The 26,597-nt window shown below is 38.6% G+C and overlaps 1 protein-coding gene across 1 annotated transcript; it reads right to left on the bottom strand.

Annotated features, from left to right (window-relative positions):
• Nucleotides 1–228: 228 nt before the first annotated feature.
• LOC146310127 (retinoic acid receptor alpha-A-like) lies at nucleotides 229–25,883 on the bottom strand. The gene is made up of 9 exons (XM_084745269.1): nucleotides 25,405–25,883; nucleotides 8,741–8,895; nucleotides 6,516–6,657; nucleotides 2,897–3,057; nucleotides 2,563–2,739; nucleotides 2,207–2,411; nucleotides 2,000–2,067; nucleotides 1,318–1,408; nucleotides 229–529 (listed from the first exon to the last, which is right to left on the bottom strand). The coding sequence occupies exons 1-9, from the start codon at nucleotides 25,601–25,603 to the stop codon at nucleotides 246–248; spliced, it is 1,482 nt and encodes a 493-aa protein (XP_084601395.1). The 5' UTR covers nucleotides 25,604–25,883; the 3' UTR covers nucleotides 229–245.
• Between the last annotated feature and the right edge of the window lie 714 nt (nucleotides 25,884–26,597).

The raw sequence follows: 26,597 nt of genomic DNA, 5'->3' as shown, positions 1-26,597 counted from the left end.
ATAAATCAGTCCTTACAGCATAGTTTGCCTGCTGTCTTTCAACCACTTGTATAAAGATATTTAGCCTCCCTGCTGGCTGGTGTAGGGTTTAATAGATTTTATAGACAAAACATGTCACCAGTAACCCAGAGAGTTCATGGGTTCACACATTCACTTTTTGTCCTCTTGATTATTCGGTGCAGTTTCTTCTGCTTTCAGTCTGGTGTGGGTGGGTTTCTTGCAGTGTCACGAGGCCGTGTAAAACATCAGGTGGAGGGGGAGAGAGAAGAGGGGGAGCAAGGCGCAGGGCTCGGGCTGGGGGAGGGAACTGATTTGGGCGACAGACAGCTTCCAGGATCTTTTTCTTCCTCTTCTCTGCCTCCTCCTCCTCCTCCTCCTCCTCCTCTGCCTTTTCCTCCACATCCTCCTCCTCCTTTCCCTCCTCCAGCTCCGTGCCCCTCCAGTCCCTCAGAGTTCTCCAGCATCTCCTGGATGAGAGGAGGCATCGAACCGGGTATCTCCATCTTCAGTGTGATCACTCGCTCTGCTCCTGTGAGAAAGAGGCAGAGAGAGAAAATTCAGAGTAAGAGAAACAGGCTGCGTTTCCTGCACATTTTCTCAAGTCAAATTCAAGCACTTTTCAAGCTTTTCCAGCACGTTACAGAGGTGCTAAATGACTTATTTATATACATGTATATGCTTAAAATGTTTAAATCGGATGTTACTGTGCAATAAACAACTACAATTATGTTTCATGACAGAATTCTACAGAATGGAGACAAATTTAAGGAAAACAAAGTTTGATGTTTCAAAATCTGACACCTGCTGCAACAATTAATCAATTAATTGGTTATTCTTCAATTACTGAATTAACTGGCAACTATTTTGTTAATTGATTATCTGTGTAAGTAATTTTTTTTTTTTTACAAAAAAGTCAAATTCTTAAACGTGAATATTTTCTGGCTTCTTTACTCCTCTCTGACAGTTAACTGGATATGTTTGGGCTGTGGACAAAAAAGACATCTGAGGACGTCATCTTTCAACTTTCGGAATTTTTCAACAATTTCTGAGATTGTATGGTCCAAACAACTACCTGCAGTCGTTACAGGATAGAGCATGAAAAAACAAAAACAGTGAAAGTAGCTAAAAATCATTAGCAACTAAAAAGTATTTCTATCAAAAAGAGAAACTCAGAGCAGCAAGTATGACATGACTGTCGAGTTATGTCTTTTTTTTCCTTCTTCCTTTCTTTTTTTGTTGCCAATATTTTACTGTCATGCCAACGCAGTTGATAAGAATTTGCTTCAGAGCAGCTGTGTGTGTGTGTGTGTGTCTTACCCTTCACACTGATGCTCCTGAGGTCAGTAATCTTCATCAGTATCTTGGGGAACATACACGGTTTATCAGGCCTCCTCCTCCTCACATAGATCTATGCACACACATGAAGACATGGAGGACAAGTATCTGGTTATAAGTATGCAATTATTTGGCAAAGCATCTATTCATGTACAATATTATAATATTCCCTCCTGAATGTTATTAAGCACTGATGTTTGAGAGTACTGACACTTTTGTTCACTGTTCTGTCATCTTTCTACTTTGTTCAGGAGTAGTTTTTCCTTTGGACAAATTAAAATGTTTCTGTAAATTCTGGACAATCCAACTTTATTTTACTTTTGTTTAATTCCTCACTTTGTCATCCTATTACTGCTCGATAAAAATACAATGTAAGAAACATTTTGGCACATTTGGTGCAGACACAAATGGATAAACTGAAGCCTGACAAGATGGATTCTCACATGATCTTGTGAATCCATGTTACTCTACCTGTGACGCATCATTATAATATGTATATATGTATGTATATAATTACCTTAATCCCTTCTTATACAATAATAGCAGACTTATTACATTTTGTAAACCAAAGCCTTCATTCTCAGATTTTCAGTTTTTCTATAAATTACTAAACTGCAAGTAAAACTATACTGAATCCTATAATAATAATAATTGAGTGTCAAACCTTCAAGGCTTCGACAATTGGCTCCTGAAGAACATCCACCTTCTCTGACTCCTCCAGGTCCTGACGATCTGTGCACACACAGCCAAAGCAACAAGCTAAGTTCACAGATAGGAATCTATCCACATCATCTCCATCTCCTAAAGACACTTTATGATTTTCTTTTGTTGTTTACTTAATTCCATATGGCTATGAAATTGAGTGCAGTACCTCCACAGAGCAGGCAGATGGCGCTGAGTAATCCTGTTTCTGCATCATCCATCTCCAGTGGGAGCAGCTGGTTGGCGAAGGAGAACACGAGGTCTGTGAGTGGTCCGAACCCGGCATTGTGCATCTGGGTGCGGTTCAGAGTCAAGCCGTCGGAGAAGGTCATGGTGTCCTGGTCTGGGGTGTAGCGCGTGCAGATCCTCAGAATCTAGGAAAAAGCGGCAGAAAAAAAAGCATACTTCATGAGATGAAACATTTACAGGTGATTTCTTTTTCTACACAACTGTCTGCTGTGTCACAACTGTGCATTTTGCCACATGTGGTAGATTTTTCATTAGCAGCAAAAGTGATAAACTCACCAATATGTCGAGGCAGGCGGCTTTGAGCAGCGTGATCTGGTCAGCGATGGTTAACGTTGTGAAGCCAGGCAGCTGCTTGGCAAACTCCACTGTCTTAATGATGCATTTAGTGGACAGCTCACTGAATTTGTCCCATAGACTGACATCCAGAGAGACACGGTGCTCGGAGCTGTTGCTCTGCAGGTTGGGGTCACGTACAGAAAAGAAGGCATAGAGACACAGATTTTTCTATTAAGCTGAAGGAAACACCCTTAAAGTACTGACATGTATGTTCAAGATGTTTGAAGCTGTGATCTGTATTTTTGGGATTAAAATAATTGTGTGTGGGGTGTACCGTGGTGTATTTTCCCAGCTGACAGAGGGAGGGAAATGTGTCCTGATGGGCACGGCGAACTCTTTCGATCATCTGCTCAGTGTCTGCTGACAGGACATAGACCTCTGCCTCCCCCTGCCTCTTCTCCTCCTTCTTCTTCTTCATTCTGTCATTTCGCACCACTGACGGTGGAAGGAGAGATGGGATTCAGCTCAGGAGCTTAAGCAGCACTGAACATCAATCAAGACATTTTTCTTCATTGTACTGATATCACCTTTATTTATTTAGATTAGATTATGAGTTAATTGTAGTTCCATGAAATATTGTAAACCCCATATATGTTCATTTGAATATGTCCTGCAATATTATTTCCAGTAGGAAAAAAGAATGAATGAAGACTGTAGGAGGGAATTTAACAAATACGTAAGATGCAAATATAATTTTACATCTTAAAAGAACGATGGATTAGGGTGACAAGAGCGCAAAGTAAAATTTATGAGCAGTGGTTCTTATCATGTGTCTTATCCTGAGTACATAGATATTATAGTATTTATTTATTTATTTATGGTATTTTGCTTTATTTTATGGCAGTATATGAATGAAAAGCAACTTACGGTTTATACAATTGCCCAAATAAGTACATGAGCTATGTACAATCAAATTCGTTTATGGCATGTTTATATGGATTGTAACCTCCAAAGTGAACAAAGAAAGAACAATAAAAACTTGGTCACAAAAAAAAAATCCAAGACAAGGATGCAGCTCTGTCAAAGTTAGATTTAGATTGATGAGTGCAATAACAGGAGTATATTGAAATCCTTTGTGTATATTTATGCTTCCCACTGGACTGTACTTTCTTGTAAATCTAGTGTTTTGAAGCTTTACGGTAACCACTGAAGGGGGCACTTCCTCAGTTTTACAAACAGAAGTCAGTTTACTTAAGCAGAGTATTACTCAGCCTGTCAAAACTGTCCCCATGATATTGAAAAAAGAAATGCTTGTGATAACATGAGCCTGTGGTTAACTGATCAAAGAAGAGGAAACGAGTGGTCGGTAGATAAGTTTCAGCTCTTGTTTTTTATCTGCCTCACTGTAAACAGAGCAATGCAACAGCATGACAGGCTGTAATCTTTACAAACAGTCTCTAAATCACTACAAACCACAAAACTAACCGTGATAAAGGCAGAGAAGAGTGATAAAAACAGAGCGCAGTGTGACGTGCTGCAGCAGCCACCTCATCCAGGCGCACCACAAAGCATGCAGGATAGGTGACACCTGTTTGTTTACTTGTGCTCGTTGACAGGCTCAGATTGTGATTCTCTGTCTGATAACATCATGGAAAGGACTGCGACAGTGAGAGTGCTCGGGCTGGGCTGTGTTTAAAAAACTGCAATACCTGTAGCAATACCGATACATACAGAGTACTTCATTCAATACCGTTTATTTTGATTTAGTGGCATCTCGCTGAACTGCCACCTCAATTCACTACCACAGACTGTATATAGCTGTAAGTTATGGTAGTGGGCTGATCACATACTTAAACTGAAGCACACTTACAGTGGTCTGGGTATAAAATGGACTGAAAGCAGGTATCGTTTGACTGAGGAAGGTTTGATTGATACTGGTTGATTCGATTGAGATCTTAAAGGTATTGAGCACAGATACCCAGACCTACAGAGTATGATCCATTCTGTTTAACTAGAAAGAGAAGATTTCTTGCTCTCACAAACTCACCAGACACCCTTTTGAAAAAAATCATCTTCAGCTTCATTCAAACTCCACAGAAACAAAATAAAACTCCAGTTCATTTTTCCACTGTTCCAACAACCACCAACTTTGGTTTGGTTGAAATAAACCCTTTATTCACTTTTACTTTCTCTAACTGTGTGAAAATCTGATGTTTTTGTGTCACAGGTGATGGTGAAAGGCGTTAATACGTGAAACATATTCATATAGATGGATATAGGAATTCGGTGTGGTGCACTATGTTCATAGTGAGAAAAAAATCATAGTTGGCGACAACCCTAATAAACAGGCCTGCAAACTCAGATAAGATGAAAAGGGTGCCTGCTTCTTCTTAGCCACGTACCACTTTTCTCCCTCAGTCACCTCTGCTGTTCTATCTACTGCACTTGAAGATGGCTGGCAGTCAAACTCTAGTGATCACACTGAATCAACATATATGCATGTGGCACACATCGGACGCACTACACAGGCAGAAGTGTGTCAATCTGAGTGAATGTGAGTAACTGCAGTGCGTATGTACACAGGTGTTTTGACATGCTGCCTATTGCTTTAGAAGTGAATATTACACAGAAAAGTCATGCACTTACTGTCTTTCTCTCTTTGACACTGAAATGTCATCTGTCAATCTAAATTTAGAGTAGCAATCAGGATATTTGTGTTTTTTTATATATATATGCAGCCTAATTATAATCACATGGTTGTTGCAAACAGTTAGCAAGATTAATAATTGTCTTTTAAATTCATTTTCACTAAAACAGTTGCTTAGCTATCTTTATCTGTATGGTGTATCCTGCCCACAAAGTGAATTGAAAAGGTTTCTGTTTGAAAAAGGAAACAAACAAAAAATGTGCTATGCAATATTTGTTTTGTTTTTTTTGAGTTTTCATAAATGGCTAACATATCAAATACAATACAAACAATATTACATGTAAATGATATCGATTTTTTTTCTAAAGGTCCCATAAACACTTCTTCTATCAATTACTTTGTGTTATTCTTTAATGAAAATGAAGTACAAAAACTGTTTTTTGAACTGTCATGCATATCAGGGAACATAATGGCCTGCGGTGCATTAATTTGGCTGTTCTGTTCTCTAATCCTGCAATTACATGAATGAAGCCAGGCAGGGAAATCTGAAAAAAGCACATATATAGTAATGCAAGGGGCTTGTTACTACAAGGTGATGGTGGCAGTCGTGTAGGGGGTGTATTAACTCAGAAAGACCACAAGAGGGAGACAAATATCAAGGTTAAAAGGCATCACAACACGCCTGATTAAATCATGGTTTTGTTCAAATCTGATTGAATTGGGGGAAATCTAGGACTAGTTTAAAGGGACAATATTTTCATTAAAAAATCAATCATAAAACTAAGATTATTATAAAAGCACATTATTCTACCTATCCAATTGTCTTCCTGGTGTTAAAGGCTGTATTACAGTAAAGGGATATAATTAAAAAAGAACAGGCGACTGACACTTTTCCCATTGCCAGTGGACCCTTTTGCCTGTTTTTTTTCCTGATGTACGCTATAAATCTGAGATTCAGCTCATGTTTGTTAATGCAATGATGAAAACCAAACATTTTCTAATTTTCCTGCTCCATAATAAAAGCTTTTAGAAAACAAAAGAACGGGGGACTCTTATTGTGAAGAATGTGCCGATTGGACCCTTTCCCACTGAAGAAAAAAAGCCAGACGTTAGCGGGTGTTAGTGGGTCTTTTGTCCAGTGTAAAATGAGCTTTACTGTGCTGTGCTCTGCTTTATTACCGACCATAAAAATAATATAAAGCAAACATTAAACCTTTGCAGCAAAGTATCTTCAGTATCCCTGTCTACACCCCTCCATCCCCTACCAACACATACAACTGAACTGAATCCAATACACTGTACTCACACTCCTTAGACATGCCAACATCGAGGCATTTCTGCAGCCGACAGGATTGACACCGGTTCCTCGTCACCTTGTTTATGACACAGACTTTGTCTCTGTGACATGTGTACACCATGTTCTTCTGGATGCTCCTTCGAAAGAAACCCTGACACAGAGAAACAGGGGGTAAATGACTGAACAGAATACAACACAGCACTATCATGACATGACATTTGAAGTCGATGCTTTTGTTAAAAACCCGCAACTAACACAGGGACAACCTCGATGCCTTGGAACCAAAATTGTGTTATTCCCAACAATCATCATCATCAAACCTTTATTTAAACAGAGAGGGCCACTGACAGCAGGCTCTCTTTCACAAGAACAATCTGAAGAACAAAAACACACAAGAGGCCAAAGACATGAACACAAGAAACAAATGCCTTCACACTGCTCTATGATAGTCAAAAACTGATTAAAAGAGATTAGCCTGTTTAATTTTAGAACATTTTGCAGGTTGTTCCACTTGTGTGGAGCATTAAATTCAAAAGTCAGTTTCCCCATCTCAGAATTAACAAGATGATTTTAGAGGACCAGATAGTCTTGGAACCTTGTGCAGTGCGACGATAATCGATTGCTGAAAAGACCTGTGAGGTACCAAGGAAGTTTTCCAATCAGTGCTCTGTACATAAATAGAATATAGTGCTGTTCTCTTCTCACTGCCAGTAGAACACAATGATGAGTTCTAAAGCCGACCTGAGCTGTGAACCTGGACGGACGGTAGACTGCACTGAGTGGTTTAAGAGTAGAGGCAGCAGAGGGCATATAAATTACATCACCATCGTCTATAACATAAAAAGGTTGACTGAACAGTTTTGAGTAAAACCTGCCTTATTTCTATTAGGCATATATATTAAGTCCAGTTTCTTGTCAAGGTAAAAACCAAGTTATTTATAAGCAAAGATGGTAAGTTACTAAGTAGAAATACTTTGTTCTTGTACTTTAGTAGATTGTTCAGGTACCTGTACTTTAGTTAAGTATTTCTTTTTGTGACAACTTTTTACTTTAATTCCCTACATTTGAAAACAAATATCTGTACTTTCAACTCTTACTTTAATGCAAAACAAAAACAACGTAAAAAGGTGTAACAGGAGGAAAACGTTACAAAAGACATAACAAGACAAAAACAACATAAAAGACACAAGAAGAAAATGACAGAACAAACAAGACAAAAATGATGAAAAAAATGTAACAAGATGCAAAAACACATAATAAGACAAAAGATGTAATGGGACGAAAATTACTTCAAAGATGTGACATGAAAAAACAATGTAGATGTCACCAAATAAAACTGAAAACTGAAGAAAATGATGCAACAAGACAAAAACAACATAATAAGATGGAAAAAAATCAAATCAAACAAAAGACGTAACAGGATGAAAATTACTTAAAACACGGAACATGACAAAAAATTGAATGTAACGGACATAAGAGAACAAAATGTAAAAGGTGTAACAGATGAAAATGATGCAACAAGATGAAAACAATGTAACAGTACACAACAAGACAAAAATGATGGAAGAGACCAAGACGAAGACAACAAAAGGATGTGACATGACAAAAACAACGTAAAAGATGTGGTAATATTCATGTCAGTGGAACTGTCTGTTTTCTAGAGAACAGCATGCATTTAGTCTTATCAGAGTTTAGAAGTAATTTAAGATCAATTAAAATCTACGCTACAGCACATACATCAAAACTCAAGTTGCAACAGTCCCCCCTGGTCAACAGAGGGTACTGTTGTATAAAGAATAACGTTGTCCATGTACAGCTGTGACCTTCTGTCTCTAACACTTTCATCTAATTCATCACAACTTAACTTAAGGAGCATGTTATTTATTGTTGATGGGCTGCTGGTAGCAGGGTAGTAGATGGTCTAACAGGACGTGAGCTTCACAACAAGCACACAAAGCCCCAAACACAGATATCAAAGCAGATACTAATTGTGTGTGTGTGTGTAGGATTAGATGACGCAAAGAGGCTTACACATCCTAGGGGAGGTGCAAAGGTCGTGACCTCTTTGCTTACACATTATGCAAATACCCAGCATCTCACGTAACTATTTTTAAATCCCGTTTTCTAGCTGTAGCTTGCATCTGTTCACATACATGTCCCAGTTACCCAGAATGAGTGTAGTAATGTGTGTTGTGTAGTGTAAGTTTAGCTCATGCGTATGTTTAGCTGTCTACCTTACAACCCTCGCAGGCGCTGACTCCATAGTGGTATCCTGAAGATTTGTCCTGACATACAAAGCAGGGCTTGTAGATGCGGGGCGGAGGAGGCGGTGAGGGGGGGCTGGGGACGAGCAGGTCCTCCCCTGAGCTCGTGCTTTCAGTCTCTATGGCTGCAGGGCAGACAGAGGGAGGAAAATCAGTGACATTTACATTTAGTCAGAGTGCAATTAACATACATTTTTGTCAAGACTTCAGTATCTCTCTGCTTTGTATTTTACTTGAGTTGTAGTAAGATTTGGACGAAGTTTTATTATTTACTGGGTGCAAGACTGGAGAAGAGTTGAGTCAGGTGAATGGATACAGCTAACAGTCATACAGGGCAATGTTTAGCTCCACTGTAAATGTGTACTGTAAAACAATAGTTGCCAAAGGAGCTGACTAACAAAACCAAATGAGCTGAGGATTTTAGGGTACAGTTTCGAGGCAGAGAGGACCATCCTCTATGGTCTTCACCTTACGCTAGCTTTCATGCACCAAATGATACTATACAAGATTTTGGAGACCACGGGTAGTTCCAGTAACAGAGATGCCTCCAATGCAGCCTGAAATGCTAGTCAATGCAACGATCCAATATCACATCATTTATTAGCCCAGCGGCATCCTGTATGCCTTTTTTTTTTTTTATCTAAATCACAGCCAGACCATACAACCATGACAAAGCGGGGATGCCTGACATGTTAAAAAAAAAAAAAGAACACGTTACAATTATTTTGGCAAATTTTGCATTTGTGATATGATTCATGATTAGTGGAAATTATCATTTTTGTCAAAACGAGAAAAAGTTCTGCACACTCATAGTTCCGTTTTACTGAAAACGAGCTCTGAATGTGCAGCGTTTTTCCATGTTTGTGTCTTACTGTCAGTGCCAGCACCTCAAAAAGACCAGTGATCATTTTATATATATTGCAATTTTGATAATATTTCAGTTACTTGTGCAGTAATCTATTTTAGGTATTGATCAGGACAAAGTTCTATTCAAATTCAGTTCAAAGCTCAATTTCAGGTATCAGATTCAGTATCCAGAAGGAAAAAATGGCATAGAAACAATATATTGCAATAAATTTATTAACATGGAGTTAAATGAGAAGATTGATACCAGTGTCATGTTTGTTTGGTAAATATGAAGCTACCACCAGCAGCCAGGTAGGAATTACTGGAAACAGCCAGTCTGGCTGGCTGGCTGCCTGCCCACCTGGAAAAAGCTCACTGAATATCTCCTCTCTTGAATAGAGGCAAAAACGTAAGTGTGAAAACAACACATTACGTGTCAGATGATTTTTTGGCCAGGTACAGACTCTAGAAAGTTAGGTTTCCCAAAATGTCAAACTATTCCTTTATGTAGGCAAAACATAGGCATGATAAATTGTTGTTTTATTTATTAGATGACTGCTGTTTGTTGTGTCTCAGGCTCACACAAAAATGTGCCAACACAAACTGAACAATGCAACAGAGACTAGTAGGTCAGTTCATCCAGGGGCATAGTGAGCTCCAAAGTATGTTGATGTGTCGCATTTATGTTTTAACAGCAGTTTGTGTGTAACCTTTGTAATGACACTCTCTTGGACAGTATCATGTTTGATTTGAATGAAAGACTGCTAGAATAGACAAACATGAGAAAAAGTACAACTATTTAAAAACTGTCCATCTACAGAACTGCAGAATTTTGACTCTTAATTGAAAACTTTGTCCTACAACTTTTAGGACCACCATTTTTTTTTGTTTATTGCAATCATATTGTCTTATAATATATTATGAACCTGTAAGCCACACACTTCAAACAGACAGATCATGCAACTGCATCAAACATGAAATTCAATGACTGAGAGCTTTTGACTATTGAAAAAAGCATTAATCTGTTGCTTTGCAGTGGTGATCAAACTATATTGCTTCACTGAGAAAATAAGTCATGACCTCTGTCATCTTTTTATTGCCGCTGCTGTATGTTTAAGTGGTTATGCAACTGGGATTTTCCCCTGATGTTTTTCTGGCCTTTTTGTGATGTTTCAGGTGGCTGTACAAAATTGCAGTTGTGCTTTTGGTTACAAAGTGACGTTTCTGACCATCATCATAGTCTTGGAATCTGGTCCCATACAAGACTGACTGCACAACTTCTTATGGTACAAGCACAGTGTTTTTGTCAGAACTGGGGGTGGATGAACATATTTCTTCTTCCTTGCCATTGCTGGTTTCCAAGAAATCAAGTCTTTTTTTTTTTCTGAAAAGCTTTTTCTTTCACTGACTCTCATACCTGTGACATTTCTTGACATCTGAGCGAGTTCTTTAACAATGCTTTATCCTGTTTGAAATCAAGTTTATGCTGCACTGTCTGCACTGAGGGGGTGCCATTTTTGCCATTAAAATCTAATACAATCTAAACTCTATATTAGTTTGGTGTGGTGAAAATCAGGTCTGATCTGAACTTACAGTCTTGCCTGTAACTCTTCACAAAGTTAGCAAAGACACCAGAGACATAGAATTTGTTTCACTGACCCATGCAATTAAAATAGGTCAGATTTTATTCAAGTATGAATTAATGTCCCATACGGCAAATGACCATGTGGTCAGATTATAGTTTTCAGTATTTCCACTGGTCACTGCTGAGGGGCAGTTACTTTACTTCAGTCAGCCGTAAAGTGTGTAGATCAGCTCAGGTTTTAGGATAATGGCTACTGAAGGGCTGTGTTTTATATTTGCTGCCAGAGAAAAGAAACAATGTCCCTGTTTGCATCTTCCTTTACTCTTCGCAGCAGAGCTGGTCTGTGAAATGCTACCTTAGCTAACTATTTAGCAGCTACAGGTACGCAAAAATCGATCATCTGGTGGCGTCTGCCACCCCACTAGCTTCCAGCTCTGATAAGTATCTGGAAGACGTCTGGTTTAAGGCTTTTTTAATTGTCTTTAGTCTGGATCAAGCAGCTAACAATGTTTATTTGTTTATTTGACACGGACAATGCACAGCTCCCTAACTGTAACAGAGTTAGCTATACACTAATAATTACCTGGCTCACTTTCACAACAAATGCCTCTAGACCTACATCACATAGGTTACCCAGAAGCCCTCGTTCCTTAAAGGGGAAGGTTCATCCAATAACATACTTAACAAAAGTACTAAGACCTCTCACTGAAAATAAAATATTCCACTACAAGTCAAGTTCTGCATTCTAAACTTAACTACGGTAAAAGCAAGTAAATATTATAGCAAAATTTACTGAAAGTGTCAAAAGTAAATGTAACATTATTCATTGTGCAGTAAAATGGTCCCTGTCAGTGTTTTACTATTGTATGATGTTTTTGATGAATATTACTGCTGCATGTTGCATTTTACTGCTGTAGATGTTTAATTGTGCTCATTTTCTATTTTCTATAAGATCACTGTATGTTTGTATCAGAATGTACAGTATGTTAATTCAGAGAAAATGTGTCTATTGAGCAGGACTGCATAATTAATCACAATTGCATCAAAATTGCAATATGGCCAATAAGTGCAACATCCAAATCACACAACCAGAACCAAATTGCATTTTTAAACAAATTAAAAATGCATGTGAAAACAGCATTATAAGGAGGATGCTGTAGTGCTGCATATATGCCCTTGCCTAAAAATCTTGTTCTCTAGAGTTACCTAGTTACCTCTAGTCACCTCATCATGATTGTATTTTATTTATTTATTTATTTTTTAAAATAAAAATTGCAAAGCAAAAACTATAATTTCCTATAATCATTGCATATCTCAATCACATTTTTTGTCAAAATAACAATAATATGACTTTTTTTTTTTACCATATTTTTACCATATCGGGCAGCCCAACTATTGAGATATATATGGCGGAATGGCCTACAAATATTGATTTTTATGAAATATTGCCCAGCCCTATGAGATAGGTATTGGCCTTGCCAGAGGTCTCTCCGTGTGCCCTTCTAGTCCCTTATGTAATTTCATCATGTCAGTCCAGGCAGCAGTGGAGGAGTCAGCTGCACATCAGCGACTACGCAGCAACTAAACCATAACATCCCACTCCTTATTCAGTGTCCAGGTTCATTTTTGTCAAAATGGTTGTTTTATTCTAGTTCAGCGGCCTGACAAAGACAGACAATGACACATTTTCAGGTTTTGACCCTTGAGATTACGATACCAGGACCATGCACAACTTCCCTGCCTCTCCTACTCTCATTTGGCCTCCACTAACCTCTAACCTAACACACACACACACACACACACACACACACACACACACACACACACACACACACACACACACACACACACACACACACACACACACACACACACACACACACACACACACACACACACACACACACACACACTCTTCTCCCCTCCCCCTGCTTTAGTAGCCATACCAGACATTCCACTATGAAGGAGACTGAACTCCCCTCTGCTGGTCTGCTCTGTTTACATAGAGAGGGAGAGAGAAATAAAGAGAACAGATCCTCCTCCTCCTCTTCAGCCATCATACCATCCCTCCATCTTCCCCTCTCTCCATCTCTCCTCTATTTGTCTTTGCTCTCTTCTCACAGATACACTAACCAACAGTCCCCTTCAGCACTGTCTGACCTCTTTTAAACTTCTCTGTTCCCCCCCCCCTCTCTCTCTCTCCCCTCCCATTTCTAAGTGTCTTACTCAGTTTTCATCTGTGCATTTGTTAATCTCTTCCTATTGCTTCCCACTTCTGCTTTAGTGTGCAGAACCTGCGCAGACGGCAAAGTTCCCCCCCAAAAATGCACAGCTTTAGCTGTAGGGTTCGATTTTGAGAAAGATTTTCTTTTTGTTGAGATGAGGGATAAGGTATTTAAACAGAATGTGATACTGGTGACTCATCTTTAACAATATGACTAGGGAGGAGGATATCCTCCCCCTTTAATCAGATAAAGATAATAATGTTCATATAAATTCATCTCAGAAAACATAATGTGAAGTGACCCAATTTTTTATACATCTACCGTCATTTGACTAAATATTATTTAAAGAAACTCATTTTAAGATATAAAGTATCATTCTGCTGTAATTACAGTATTTGTGTGGTTTGTTTGGGCCAGTGTGAAAAGCTGTCAATCTAACCCTGGCGAGGACGAAACAACCGGACCATCAGTGTGTAAGCATGCTGACGTTAGCGTTGAGCTCGAAGCACTGCTGCGCCTGAGCACAGCCAAGTCTTGTTGAAGTTACAGTGCAGCTGTGCTTAGTTGTGGTTGGGTGTATCAGTGTTCAATCAGTGTGGCCACCTCCTCTGCCTCTGTTATCACTGTCAGGATCTCCTCTCTAAGCTTTCCCAAGGTGAAAGGGAAGGTCAGATTTATTGTCATTGCACAAAAATGCACTGTGCAAAAAAAGTTAATGTACAGCCCTGATTTTCACGCAGTACTGGTGCTGCAGAGGTTGAAAGTTTTGTAACACAAGTCACAAAGTTAAAGCATGAAATTAACCACCAGTGCAGGTCCATTATTTAAAGAGATAGTTCATACAAAAATGAAAATTCAGTGTCCGCACACCATCACACCACACACACTCAGTTCAGACAGTGTGAGCACACACGTGAACATGGCTCCAGGATCTGCAGTGCAGATTCAGGCTAAAAAGTCAGCTTGGCATGTTGGGGCTCTAGGAGACTTGGATCATACCAGAGTAGCAATGTTTTTAGACAAATCCTTTTTCCCATGATGATAAAATGTAGGGAAATAAAACTTTTTTGCTATATAAAGCATCCATATTATGCTTCAAATGGGCAGTACAAATCTCAGTAAATTTATATTATTATACATGCATTTATATTAAATTTGTTTAGGTCATACATAGTGTTTGACAGTATACCAAAATGTAAGTGTTGTACTCTTCATTAACGGTCTGATAGTTGTTATGGATAAATGTTGGTGTGTTTGCACTGATGGTGAAGTAAATTTCCACCTCAAGCAGCACCAGTGTGTCTGAGTTCAGAGCAGCCTCTGACTGGGCAGCATGCTCAATGGACTCTGGTTGTTTCTAGGGGTGTAACGTATCACAGTTGGCCTGTATGGGTTGCCCCCCATGGTTCAGCCCGCATGTGATCATAGGGTCATAAATCATAGCGTGAAATACAGTATTACTGTCGTGATACCTTTTTAAAGTAATAAATCCTCAATCTCTGATGAGTAAAACAAGACAGAGAAAAGACAGGATGTGCCATGGGTTGTAAAAGTGGAAATGAATGAGATCCTGACCATTATTTTGAGCATTTTAAGTGTTTTAATTGACAAACTGGACATGCTTGAATAGATCATAAGATTGTGATGTTTACTGTAACTTCAGCAACATCTGCTGACAGTTGTACCCCTAGTTGTTTCTGTTATTTCCCTCCAGTCCCTTCTCTTTTCTCCCTCTCCTCCCTATACGTCTGTGTGTTCATACAGTAAAGTAGGTCAGCTCAGAACAGAATCCAACATGACACGGTGTTTATTCCTCGAGAAGCTCCGGCTCTGCCCCCAGCTCTCTCCTCCAGAGCTGCCCAAGGTGCAACAGCTGTCTGTCAGCGAGCGCCGCCTCTGTCCCACTGCTCCCCACGGTCCTCCCCACACATTTTGCAAAGCAATTCACTTTTTGCTTAAATTTGATATTTTCAACTCGCGCTTTCGACCGGCCAGAGACTGGAACAGGCTGTTCAGCACCACATATCTGATTCTGTACCAGTCAAATTCAAACGAATGCTCACATCATATGAGCAGCGACACAGACATTTATGTCACAGCCGCAACAGTGCTGTTCACTGCCAAACACACTCTAAACACATGCTTGCATGAAGTCAATGTTAACAATAGATTCCAAAAACAGGACAAAGAGCAGACATACAGTCTACAAGGAGAGACGGTTTTGCCGAACAACCACAAACTTTCTACCTTTTTAGGCTAACATTAATCAGCAGCAGACTACTGCTCACAGACTGACAGTTAAAATCTCACCTCCTGAATCTCCTCAAACATTTTCTCATCCAGACTAACTTCTGCGTCTGTTTTTCTCGCTGCAAAGCTTCACAACAGCAAACTATTGCATCAAGTCTGTCTCCAGTTTGTTTACACCTATTTCCACATGAGATCACGTTCCATTTCAGATTTTGCAAGATCATGCTCCCTCTGGTACATAATCTTAATAAGGCCAGGCTGTAACCTAGAGCACTTTTAGAGAAAATGTAAAAGTTATTTCATAGTTAGTGTTTAATTATGAACATCCAATTTTACATTAAAGAAAAGTTACAAAAATGTTTATGTATTCTGTCAATGATAGTTCTTAGAAAGATTGAAAATCTGAAGCAGCCAAAATCAGAATCTGCAGGTCAGAACCTTAAAAATATTGGAAATGGGAATCAGGCTAGAACACTGCAATTTGTGCATCTCTAAATACAGTTAGTAGTCATACTATATAACTAAATAAGTGTTTTTCTTGTCTTATGAGTGATTAACACAAACAAACAGGGGAAGCAGTATCACAACCAAAAACCAGAATCTGAAAGATTTTTTTGCTCTTTAACTGAATGCAACAGATTCCAGTCACTGGCCACAACTAGGGTCTGTTGGCTGACATCACTTAATAAAAGGGCTCATTATATAAGGCTTGTCTCCTCAAATCTTTTCTGGAGCTTCCTTCCACCAGAAACAGAACAAGAGCTGCCGTTCCTGCTCAAAAGTTAGCCTTTCTTCCTTTATTCCACTCTGCATTTCACTGCATGCATTTCCATGAAACAAAATATTGTACACCGATGTTTCTCAAATTTTTTACACCGTGTACTTGTACTGTCTTATATATGACTTTACAAGTGCCACCATTATGACCATTGTTAAAATGCAGTATTGTGAGCCCACCCTATTCACCTATGGACAGTTCATGCAGGCAGCAGGTTTATTCCTAAAGTCCTGCTTCAACTGAAGTAACTTCAGTTATATCTCTCTACTTTTTTGCACTGTTTGGTGCTATTGGTTGCTGTGGACACTTCACTGGTCATCCACTTCATTTTCAACATTGCTGTTCAAAATATTCCCTCCCTGATCTGCACTTCTCTTCAGAACAGTTCTAGTTTGGAGCCTCAATTGCAGTGTTTTTGAACCATTCATTTTCAGGCTCTGTGTTTTACCTCTACTTACTATCTTGCCATCACAGTTTATCTTGAAACCACCAGTAATCATAGATGACGCATGTGTGCGCTACGTGCATGACTGTGACTATGTAGCAAACTGATAATGGAAAGAATACAGAAAAGATAGAAGTCATTTTCAATTACATTTCGGTGATCTATCTTATGTATTCACATTTAGAAATTTATAGCATTTTGATAGCATTTTATAATTTTAATTAATTAAGTCATTTTAAAAAATATTTTGACATTCCTCTGCATACCACTAGAGGGTGCTGATGTACCACCAGTGGTACACGTACCACAATTTGTTGACATCTGCATCTGCCTTACATTTGTCAAGGGAAAAACTATGTCGTAACAAATTATACATATTCAGTGCAGACAGACAAGTAACTGTATAAAAGTCTAATGTTAAGGTTAACTTAATATGCATTAATGCCTACATTAATTATACGCTTGAGTTTTACTCTGGCATGTGCTACAAATAATGCATGGTTAAAACCTATTAACATTGAGGCCATCTTTACTCCTGGGCATGGCAGCCGATCTATGTCCTCGGGTCAGTTTGGTTTAAATCCAGTAGTGACAATGTTAAATGTTAGCCAGTGCTGGGGTGAGCCCTTTTCCAAATCTGATGTAAAAAACTGTTAAATGGTCTCCCCAGGCAATCCTGGCTTTATGCCAGCCAGCAGTTCCTGAATAGAGAGCATGCTCTGATCACAACACTGAATTCTTCTCCCCGGACAGTTAATGAAACATAGACAGATGTTCTTCATCATGATTTTTGTAGACGCACTGTTGAACCCGACTGACAGCCGTCATCACTGCTTATGATTTTCTCCAGAACCAAACTAATAACCACACATACAGTCAACTACCAATCTTGGACAAACACATGACTCGTCCCCTGTTCCACATTCACCTTCATCTAGGGAAGGGCAATATGTACACAACCTCCTTCATCACTGTGTGCCATTTTACTACAACGTCAGTGTTAACACTAGAAGTGCCAGAATTCCATATCTACTAGAATGGACATAAGCTGTCATTTTGATCTTTGACCTTTCTAAACTCTTTTATCTCTCATGATAAACAGGAGATTTATTCTGTTAATTTATCGTTTTTTAAATGAAATAACAAATGTAAACTTTAAATTGTATTTATATATTTATCAATATACATGCCATCATGTGTAGTAACAGGTAATGATTGCATATAGTCACAGCAGTATTTTTGTGTAGGATAACATCCTTCAGTGAACCGATTCAAATTTTAGATTAATCTAGACTTACTCCGAGTGAGAAACAGTTAAACTTTTTTTTTTTTTTAGATTATAAACATGTTATTTTGACATAATAATAACAAACTTCCATCTAGGACAATCACAAAAAAAAATCCTAGCCTATGGGAAAAAGCTGGAATCGAAGACAAAAATAAAACCAAAAAGATTTGAGAGCTTTAATACAAAAGTTCAATGAGTTAAAAGATGATGCTGACACAGAAAGCTTTGTATTTGAATATTGGGAAATTGGAAATCGAGACCACTTGTGAAGTTTTATTGACAGAGATGATGATAGTTGCTAAGCAACCAAGATGCATCTCCAACTGTGCAAAAAGTAACAATACAACTGTCAATTTCTGTGTGGTCAGTATGACAGAAATAGGTCAATTTTATCACATTTTGTTTGTCTTTTGTGTAATTTATAAATTAAAAAACATTTTAAATGAAAATACAGACACTTTTAGGAAAAGTCAGGAACCAGCAGCATTGTATTATTTAATTCAATTAAGTTATTGCACATATAAATTTGAAAATCATCAAAATGACCACCTTGGCTGTTCTAGTATTAATACATATCATGATATAGGGCGTAATTAGTGGAAAGTATAGTGGAAATCCAACGAGAGACCATATTTACATGCAACAACCAGACGGGTGTGTCTCTGATCAAATTAAGTAATACCTGACAAGTCAAGTTTGCAACAATCCTGTAAATCCAATATTGCCAAAAAGCAGTGACTGCTCGTTGATTTGCTCACACCGGCCTGATGTAACCAGAGTTGTTAAAGAGATATCTACCACAGCCTCAGTACACGGGGTGTGTGCTCAACCAAGTGACCAGGCCACCATTTTTGTATTATTTTCCAGTGAAAATTCAGCTTTATTTTAAACATAAAACAACCAAACAGACCAAAAGTAATCAAGAAAATAATCTGTAGATTAATTGATAATGAAATGGCCAATTGCATTCAGTTTTGGGAGACACATTCTCCCAGTTAAATTTTCATTCATATCATCAATAATTTTCGCTTATCAATTTAATAATTTTGAGGCAGGACCAGTATTTAGCTCAAATAGCTACTGAGGAATAACGTGTGCCATACTTAGTGAGCCATTTCATCAATTTGTCTACTGATACACACACTGAGAAAATTTACACCAACCTCTCAGATTTTTAAATGGCATCCTGCCCTTTGTCATGTCAGTATTTTCACTGAAACTAAACAAACCCACGTTGCTGCTGCGTCTGCATCAGGGAGATGCTGATAACTGCTGGAGAATTTACCCTGGGTTTTTCACCCTTTTAATGATAATTCAAATTTAAAATGATAAAACTAATCTTAAGTAATTTTATTGTAGCTTCTCATGAAACCAGTATTCATTTTGTCCCTAGCATAAAAGTTTCTTTCAGGATGAATTCAGTTCTGTCATATCTCATTTTCAGGTTGCAGTTTTAGTGTCACTTAAGTCAACATAAACATTAGAGAGGATTCAGTATTAACAAACACTCAGTATTACAGGACTCTGATCATTATCAGGTCCAAAACACTCCCTGACTGTGTGTGGAACAGACTTGAGGAGTAATAGGTTACATATAAAAATATTACATAATCTGGAAAGAAAAAAGGTAACTGTATTCCGTTATAGTTACAGATTAAAAAAAAAAAAAAAAAAAAAAAAAAAATTATATATATATATATATATATATATATATATATATATATATATATATATATATATATATATATATATACATACATATATATATATAGTCAGAAACATATATGTGCTCCATGTGTTTGGACCTATTTTTCAACTGACAAGTCCAAATTCTCTAATTTCAGCTTCTTAAATGTGAATATTTTCTGGTTTCTTTACTCCTTCTGACAAAAAACTGAATATTTTTGAGTTGTGGACAAAACAAGACATTTGAGGACATCACTTTGAGCTCTGATCAGCATTTTCCACTGTTCTCTGACATTTCATGGACCAAACAATTAAACGATTGATTGAGGAAATTATCGACTGATTAATTGATGATGAAAATAAGCATTACAAGTAATTACTAACTGTACTGGAATACATCTTTAAAGTAACCCTCCCAACCCCGCTGGTATATTAAGAGGAAACTTATGCAGTTTGTTTCATTTTGATGGTCCTGCCAATAAGTCACATAAGAGGAGAATGCAAATACACTAAAACAAAAACAACAAACTTTATCTCTGCAGAGCTGTTAGATTAATGTGGTATTGAAGTTGAAGGACTGTGCACTTACTCAGAATTAGAAATTGGTACATGATTAGCAGTGAAGGTGAATATTCTTTTCCTGTCTCCAATAAATACAAAAGATGTGACACAGTCAAACACAAAGACATGCCATGCCTGAAGATTCAAGAACGAATGAATTACTGATCAGCTTCCCACTGCCACTCTTTTATCATTTATCTGATGACAGTGTGATCCCACACACACACACACACACACACACACACACACACACACACACACACACACACACACACACACACAGAAATGAAGACATCCAAACAGCAATCCACCTCCTCCCCTTTTCACACACTCACACTCAGGTCAAACTTGGTCAGTATACCCTCACATTCCCAGACAAACTGCGAATTTGAGTGAATGTGTGTGCGCAAGTGCGTCACTGTGTGTGTGTGTGTGTGTGTGTGTGTGTGTGTGTGTGTGTGTGTGTGTGTGAGTGTCCAACAGACAGAAAGAGAGGTCATTCAGTGCGGGGAAGTGATGACTGGGCAGCTGACACAGGAAAGAAAGAGGCAGATAGAAGGAGAAATAAAGAGAGGGAGAGATGTAGGTCACTTCCCAATTGTCAGTGAGTCATTGCTCTGGATCACACCCAAACACACACACACACACACACACACACACACACAAAGATAGAGTGAACCACTATCCCCCATCCACTGCTTACATGTCACTGGAGCAGAGGCTGAATGTGTGTGCGGGCCTGCGTCTGTGTATGGCCTTTGACCTCTGAACCTGTTTGACGTTCTTCATTCCAGTCATGCACAAAGACACACACTCTCTCTCACACACAGACACAGAGGGCAATCCTCCCTGTCTTAACAGCTTGAATTTACGAGCGCTCCCCTCTCGCCTCTATACATCTCTCTTTCCCTCTGTTTCTCACCAGCCGACCAGAGTCCACTGTGTGCTCTCTCTCTTTATGGCTTTAACTTGGCTGTGCAAGGGCCATGTCATAGTGACATCACCACGTCATCACCCATGGGTTACTGTCTGACTCTGAGGCTGACTGTCTCTACCATGTGACACAGGAGTGAGAGCAAAGAGGTCCTGTGTTCATGTGTTTGTGTGTTAGTCTTGTGATAGACGGGCAACCTGTCCTCAGTGTACCATGCCTCTCAGCCAATGCATGCTGGGACTGGCACCGGCCCTCATGATCCTGCATATGTTAAGCAGGTAAAGAAAATGGCAGGGTGGAAAATATCTGTCTTACATCAGTGCTAGATATAGAGCCTCAATATTTGCAATGACTGAAATAAACTAATAGCTTCCAGTACTGAAAACTGTCAAGTAGTGAGAGCTGGCACTGAATGCCTGGTGTTGTTTTCTTATTTGTTTCTCAGATAGTATCTGATTTAAATCAGAATGTTGCTACTTTTAGTCTTTTATTTTATTTAGCCAATGTTGTACAGCTACTTGTGATCAGGCTTGGGGAGTAACAGATTACATGTAATGGGATTACATAATCTGGAAACAAAACAAAGTTACAGGTAAAAAACACATAATCAGATTACTGATACATGTAGTATATATGGGGATTATTAGTGGGATTACATCTTTAAAATAGGCTAAAGAATGATATACTACCATCCACAGTGCACACACAGTTGACAATTCATTATCATGGACTCTTAGGAAGTTTTTGTCTTTAAATTATTCAATCCAACAATAAATCGTGCTCAACAAAGGAAGGAGCAGATGGACAAACTAATAACAACAACACACATAAAACACTTAGCTGCAAGGATTAATCTATTAATAATCATCTATTAAATATATAGGCATATATTTTGAGTCTTTTTTTATTATTAAAAAAGGTCCTAAAGCTCTGATTCCAGCTTCTTGAATGTGATTATTTTCTGGTTTATATACTCTTCTCTGACAGTAAACTGATTATTTTTGAGTTGAGGACAAAACAAGACATTTTTAAACTGACAAGATTGTGACAGGATTTATTCATCAATTAATCATTTTGAGTAATTTTTTAACCAAAAAAAGTCATCTTAAATGTAAATATTTTCTGGTTTCTTTACTCCTCTCTCACAGTAAACTGAATACTTTTGAGGTCTGAGAAAATAATTGACTGATAAAGTGATGATGAAAATAATTGTTAGTTGCAGCCCTAAAACACTATATTAGGTTAAACAATTTCACCATATTTTGTATTGACGTAATCTAAAAGTAACAGGAAGTAATCAAGTTAAATTACTTTAATTTTGTGATTCTTGGATTATGTTACCGATTTTTAAAGTAACCCTCCCAACCATGTTTGTGATTAAGAACATTTAAGATGTGAAAAGTTTGATTCCTTTCATTGCATTAAAAAAAGGTGATTTTGTAGAAAAACACTGAGATTTCTCTAAATAAAGTAATGTACAGTTTTTTGGTATCTGTACCAAAACCCCAGAATCATTTTGGTATTATTATATACAACATCATATTTTCAACCTCTCAAGCTATGCCTAACATTAGGCATAATGATATGCAAAGAAACAGTTATTGCTACTGTGACATGAGCCATGATTTTAGTGTGATATACTATGTGATTAGTAGGAAATAGTAGGAATGATCATTTTTGTTTTTGTTTTTTTTAGGTCAGGGCATCTCTGCAGGACTACAGCACTTGTGATTTGGTTCTGGTTCTGCAGTTTGGATATTGCACTCAGCCGTATTGTGATTTCAAGAATACTGCAATTAACTGTGCAGCTCTAACAAAAATTACCATGAGATTTTTGCTGGGGTATGCACCAAACAAGCATGGTCAACAAGCATTAAAATTAAAGGTATAATATGCACCATTTTCTTTAAAAACAATGTATAATTTACCAACAGCTTGGACAAATCCTAGTGATTCTACCTTTAAAGTCCATATGTACAAAATGTCAATATTTCTGTCTTTACAACCAAAGAACACACAGATACTGTCCATTAAGCTAACGAATCTAAAACATATACTATCAGAATAGGGAAGATGACATAATGACCTAAAACACGCACACAAAGGGGCTTGAATGATCATAAAACATACAATAATTATTTTTACTGGCAGCATTTTTGTGATAAAGTATCCCCCCTTAATTCGTAGTTAATTCAGGTAGAAGTAAACAAAACATCTGTTATGTTACATGTGTGACCAACAATATATCACTACCATGTAACATGGAAAATAGTGCAAAGATTTTTTTTGTGTTTAGTATCGCACAGGACAAAGAAAAGGTTTGAGAAGCTTATACATAAGTAATGTTTAGAAATCTTGCATGAAAAATTACTTTAATGAATTCATTAATTAACAAAATAGTAGCAGATTAATTATCTACTAATCTACTCATTAAAGAATAAAAAAATCCTCAGCATTAAACTATTCCTCCAATAAAAGCCTGTGTAGGTCATGTTGACAAGCTGTAAACACTCTGAGCTCATTCTCAGTCACTGAGAAGCACTAAGCCTGAGGTCAGGATGGGCTAGATTTGGTAAATGAGACCGCTGACCCACTGAGGTCATTCCAGTCACTCCATTGAAAAAAAAAAGTATCAACCAAACCCTCAAGTTGCATAACACACAGTGCAGACATACTACGGTTGTCAAAAGTAGTGATACTTTCCAAAATCACATTTAAAATGATATGATACTAACATTTGACAGCATTGAATGTACTGTAGCTAATAAAAAAATGACCTCATTCAAGACCTCAGTTCAGTTTTTATCGTCCTTTCTGAAATTTGTCTTGCAGCAGAGCAAAACCAGAAAGTGTTCAGTGACTTTTTCAGTTCCATCTTTCCTGTGTGAGGTGGTATCACAAGAGATATTGAGTATATATTTATATTTTTTTTTTTGTTTGTTTGTTTGTTTGTTTGTATGTTTACTATTATTGTATCAAAGTTTAAAATTTTTGTATTATGACAACTACAGCTGCAATGATTAATAGATGAACCCATTAATAATCCATTATTGATCCATTATTAAATTGATTTCAGCTTTTTAAATGTGTTTTTTGGGCAGTAAACTGAAAATCTTCAGGTTGTGAGTAGAACAAAACATTTTAGAGTGTCATCTTTGGCTCTGGAAAACAATGACTGACATTTTTCACCATTTTCTGACTTTTTACAAGAAACAACTATTTGATTAATTGAGAAAATACTTGACCAATTAATTGACTATTAAGATCATTTTAGTTGCAGCTTTAATGACAACTCTAGTAGACAAACAAGTACAATGAAAACCTGATGGCAAAGGACTTAAAATGAAAATGGCCACCTTAACATGAATGCAGCATTTGTCAGTTTAAAGGGCTCTGCCACTTGGACAGCAAACAACATGGGACAAACTGCAAAATTATTTAGTATGCCAAGTCATAACAGAAAATGCATGCTGAGGAACAACAGTCACAAGCTGAAACTAACCAGCAACTTACATAGATCTGCAGAATAAAGCCATCTGACATGAAACCTAATAATATAATAGTTACTTAAAAGTCCTAAACTGCCTCTGAAAGAACAATCCAATCCTCATGTTCATAGATAAATATTTTTTCATGTATGGTTTCAATTGTGCAGACGCTCACAGTAGCTATATGGAACAAATAATCAAAGGAGGGAAACATGCTAAGGAGGCTGGCAGAGTAAATGACTACATGTTGTGTAGAGCAGTGGTGTGTTAATTTCCCATCTAGTTAATAAGAGGCTAAAACGAGGCTGCGGGGCACCTGATACTGGAAGAAGGGCTGGCATGTCCCACTTGGAACCAATGAACTCGTACATTCATCCCCCCAAGCTGACAACACATTTCCAAGCATAAGCACGGGCTTTACCCGCCAGCAGCCCCTTGTCATTTTTAAACAAATTAAATTATCTTCACTGACTAACTGTGGTGCCCTGTAGTTATTTTGCATATACGTCAAAAATAGTTTTTCTTAAATATTTTTTAACGGGACTCACAGTGGCTGGATCCGCTCCAGTGTCTGCCGGTCACCAGGGACCCTCCGAACGGACGCTGGAGTCCTCCAACTCCGGGCAGGAGTCCTTTCTCCGGCCCGAGCCCCGGGGGTCTGTGGTAGTAGTCCATGCTCAGAAAAGAGCCGGGACTGGGGCTGCTGGGGCCGGGGCTGAAACCCACAACATCCACGCTTTCGTACATCCCCGAGAGGCGGGAGTCGTGTTTGATCTCTTTGTAGCAAATAAGAGGAGGGGGGGCAAAAAAAAAAGATCAAAGCGTCCTGGACGGCGGAGAGAGAAAGAGGAAGGGAGGGAGAGAGGGAGGGAAGAGTTCACATCTTCATAACAGACTGACGGGAGGAGGAGGGGGAGGAGAGAAGAAGAGATGACCAGTCCCGGTGACCTTTCAGCCCTTGGAGGCGCACGGTCAGGCAGTTCACTGTCTGTTGTATAGCGGTCCTTACCGTCCGTTAAGTCGAGTTTGGACGGGTTAGGGGGTCCGTCTTTTCACGGTCCAAATGCTACAAGTGCCTCCGACTTTACTGCTGTGCCAGTGGAGTTGTAGCCCTCGTTTCTGTTTAGCAACAAGGATTAAAAAGAAGGTACACGAGTGTACCAAGACACAAGAGTTTATGACAGCCTGTGCCTCTACGGGTTTACGCAGGTCTACGACGCTATCGTCGGCAGTTTTTTCGTTTTATTTTTAGTAGCCAAAATTGTAATACGGCTTGCTAATCCTTGTAACCAGCACGTTTCGTTGACAGACTATTCCTTCATGTCACAGCCGGTTTGTCCTATAAACCCATACATGCGGTGAATGAATGTAGCCGTCACCGAAAAGTAAAAGGCTGCCGTCGGTGGAAACGCGCTGCTCTTGCCGACAGTCCGAGCGTTCGCGGCAAAAAACACAGTTAATGCTGGATATACACTGGCGTATGTGACTTTGAAGTTGCCGCTGTACGTCCAAGTGGCAGAATATCCAAGAGTCGAATCGGTGGCGGTGAGGTAGGTCGAGATATCCGAGGCAGTTTGGGTTTGAGCGACTCTTGTTGCACGCTGAGGTCCGGCAGCCGTACAGGGCAGGCAGCACAGTGTCCTGTGGTAACCTCTGCTCTGTACCCGACGGCCTCCCTCTCTCTCTCTCTCTCTCTCTCTCTCTGGTTTGACGAGTGACACCAGCTGCGCACGAGCTCCAC

The sequence above is a fragment of the Lutjanus erythropterus genome, chromosome 19 (assembly GCF_056507025.1).
Source record: "Lutjanus erythropterus isolate fLutEry1 chromosome 19, fLutEry1.hap2, whole genome shotgun sequence".
Lineage (NCBI taxonomy): Eukaryota > Metazoa > Chordata > Actinopteri > Lutjaniformes > Lutjanidae > Lutjanus > Lutjanus erythropterus.
This window is presented reverse-complemented; position numbering and strand designations above follow the sequence as displayed.

Bases quoted from the DNA above. Each gene is read 5' to 3' on its own strand.
- LOC146310127 (XM_084745269.1), bottom strand. From the start codon at position 25,603: ATGTACGAAAGCGTGGATGTTGTGGGTTTCAGCCCCGGCCCCAGCAGC. The intron at 2,412-2,562 runs GTGAGTTTATCA...GCTTTTTCCTAG, and splicing joins CCGCCTGCCTCGACATATTG to ATTCTGAGGATCTGCACGCG. The intron at 1,409-1,999 runs GTTTGACACTCA...GTGTGTGCATAG, and splicing joins CAATTGTCGAAGCCTTGAAG to ATCTATGTGAGGAGGAGGAG.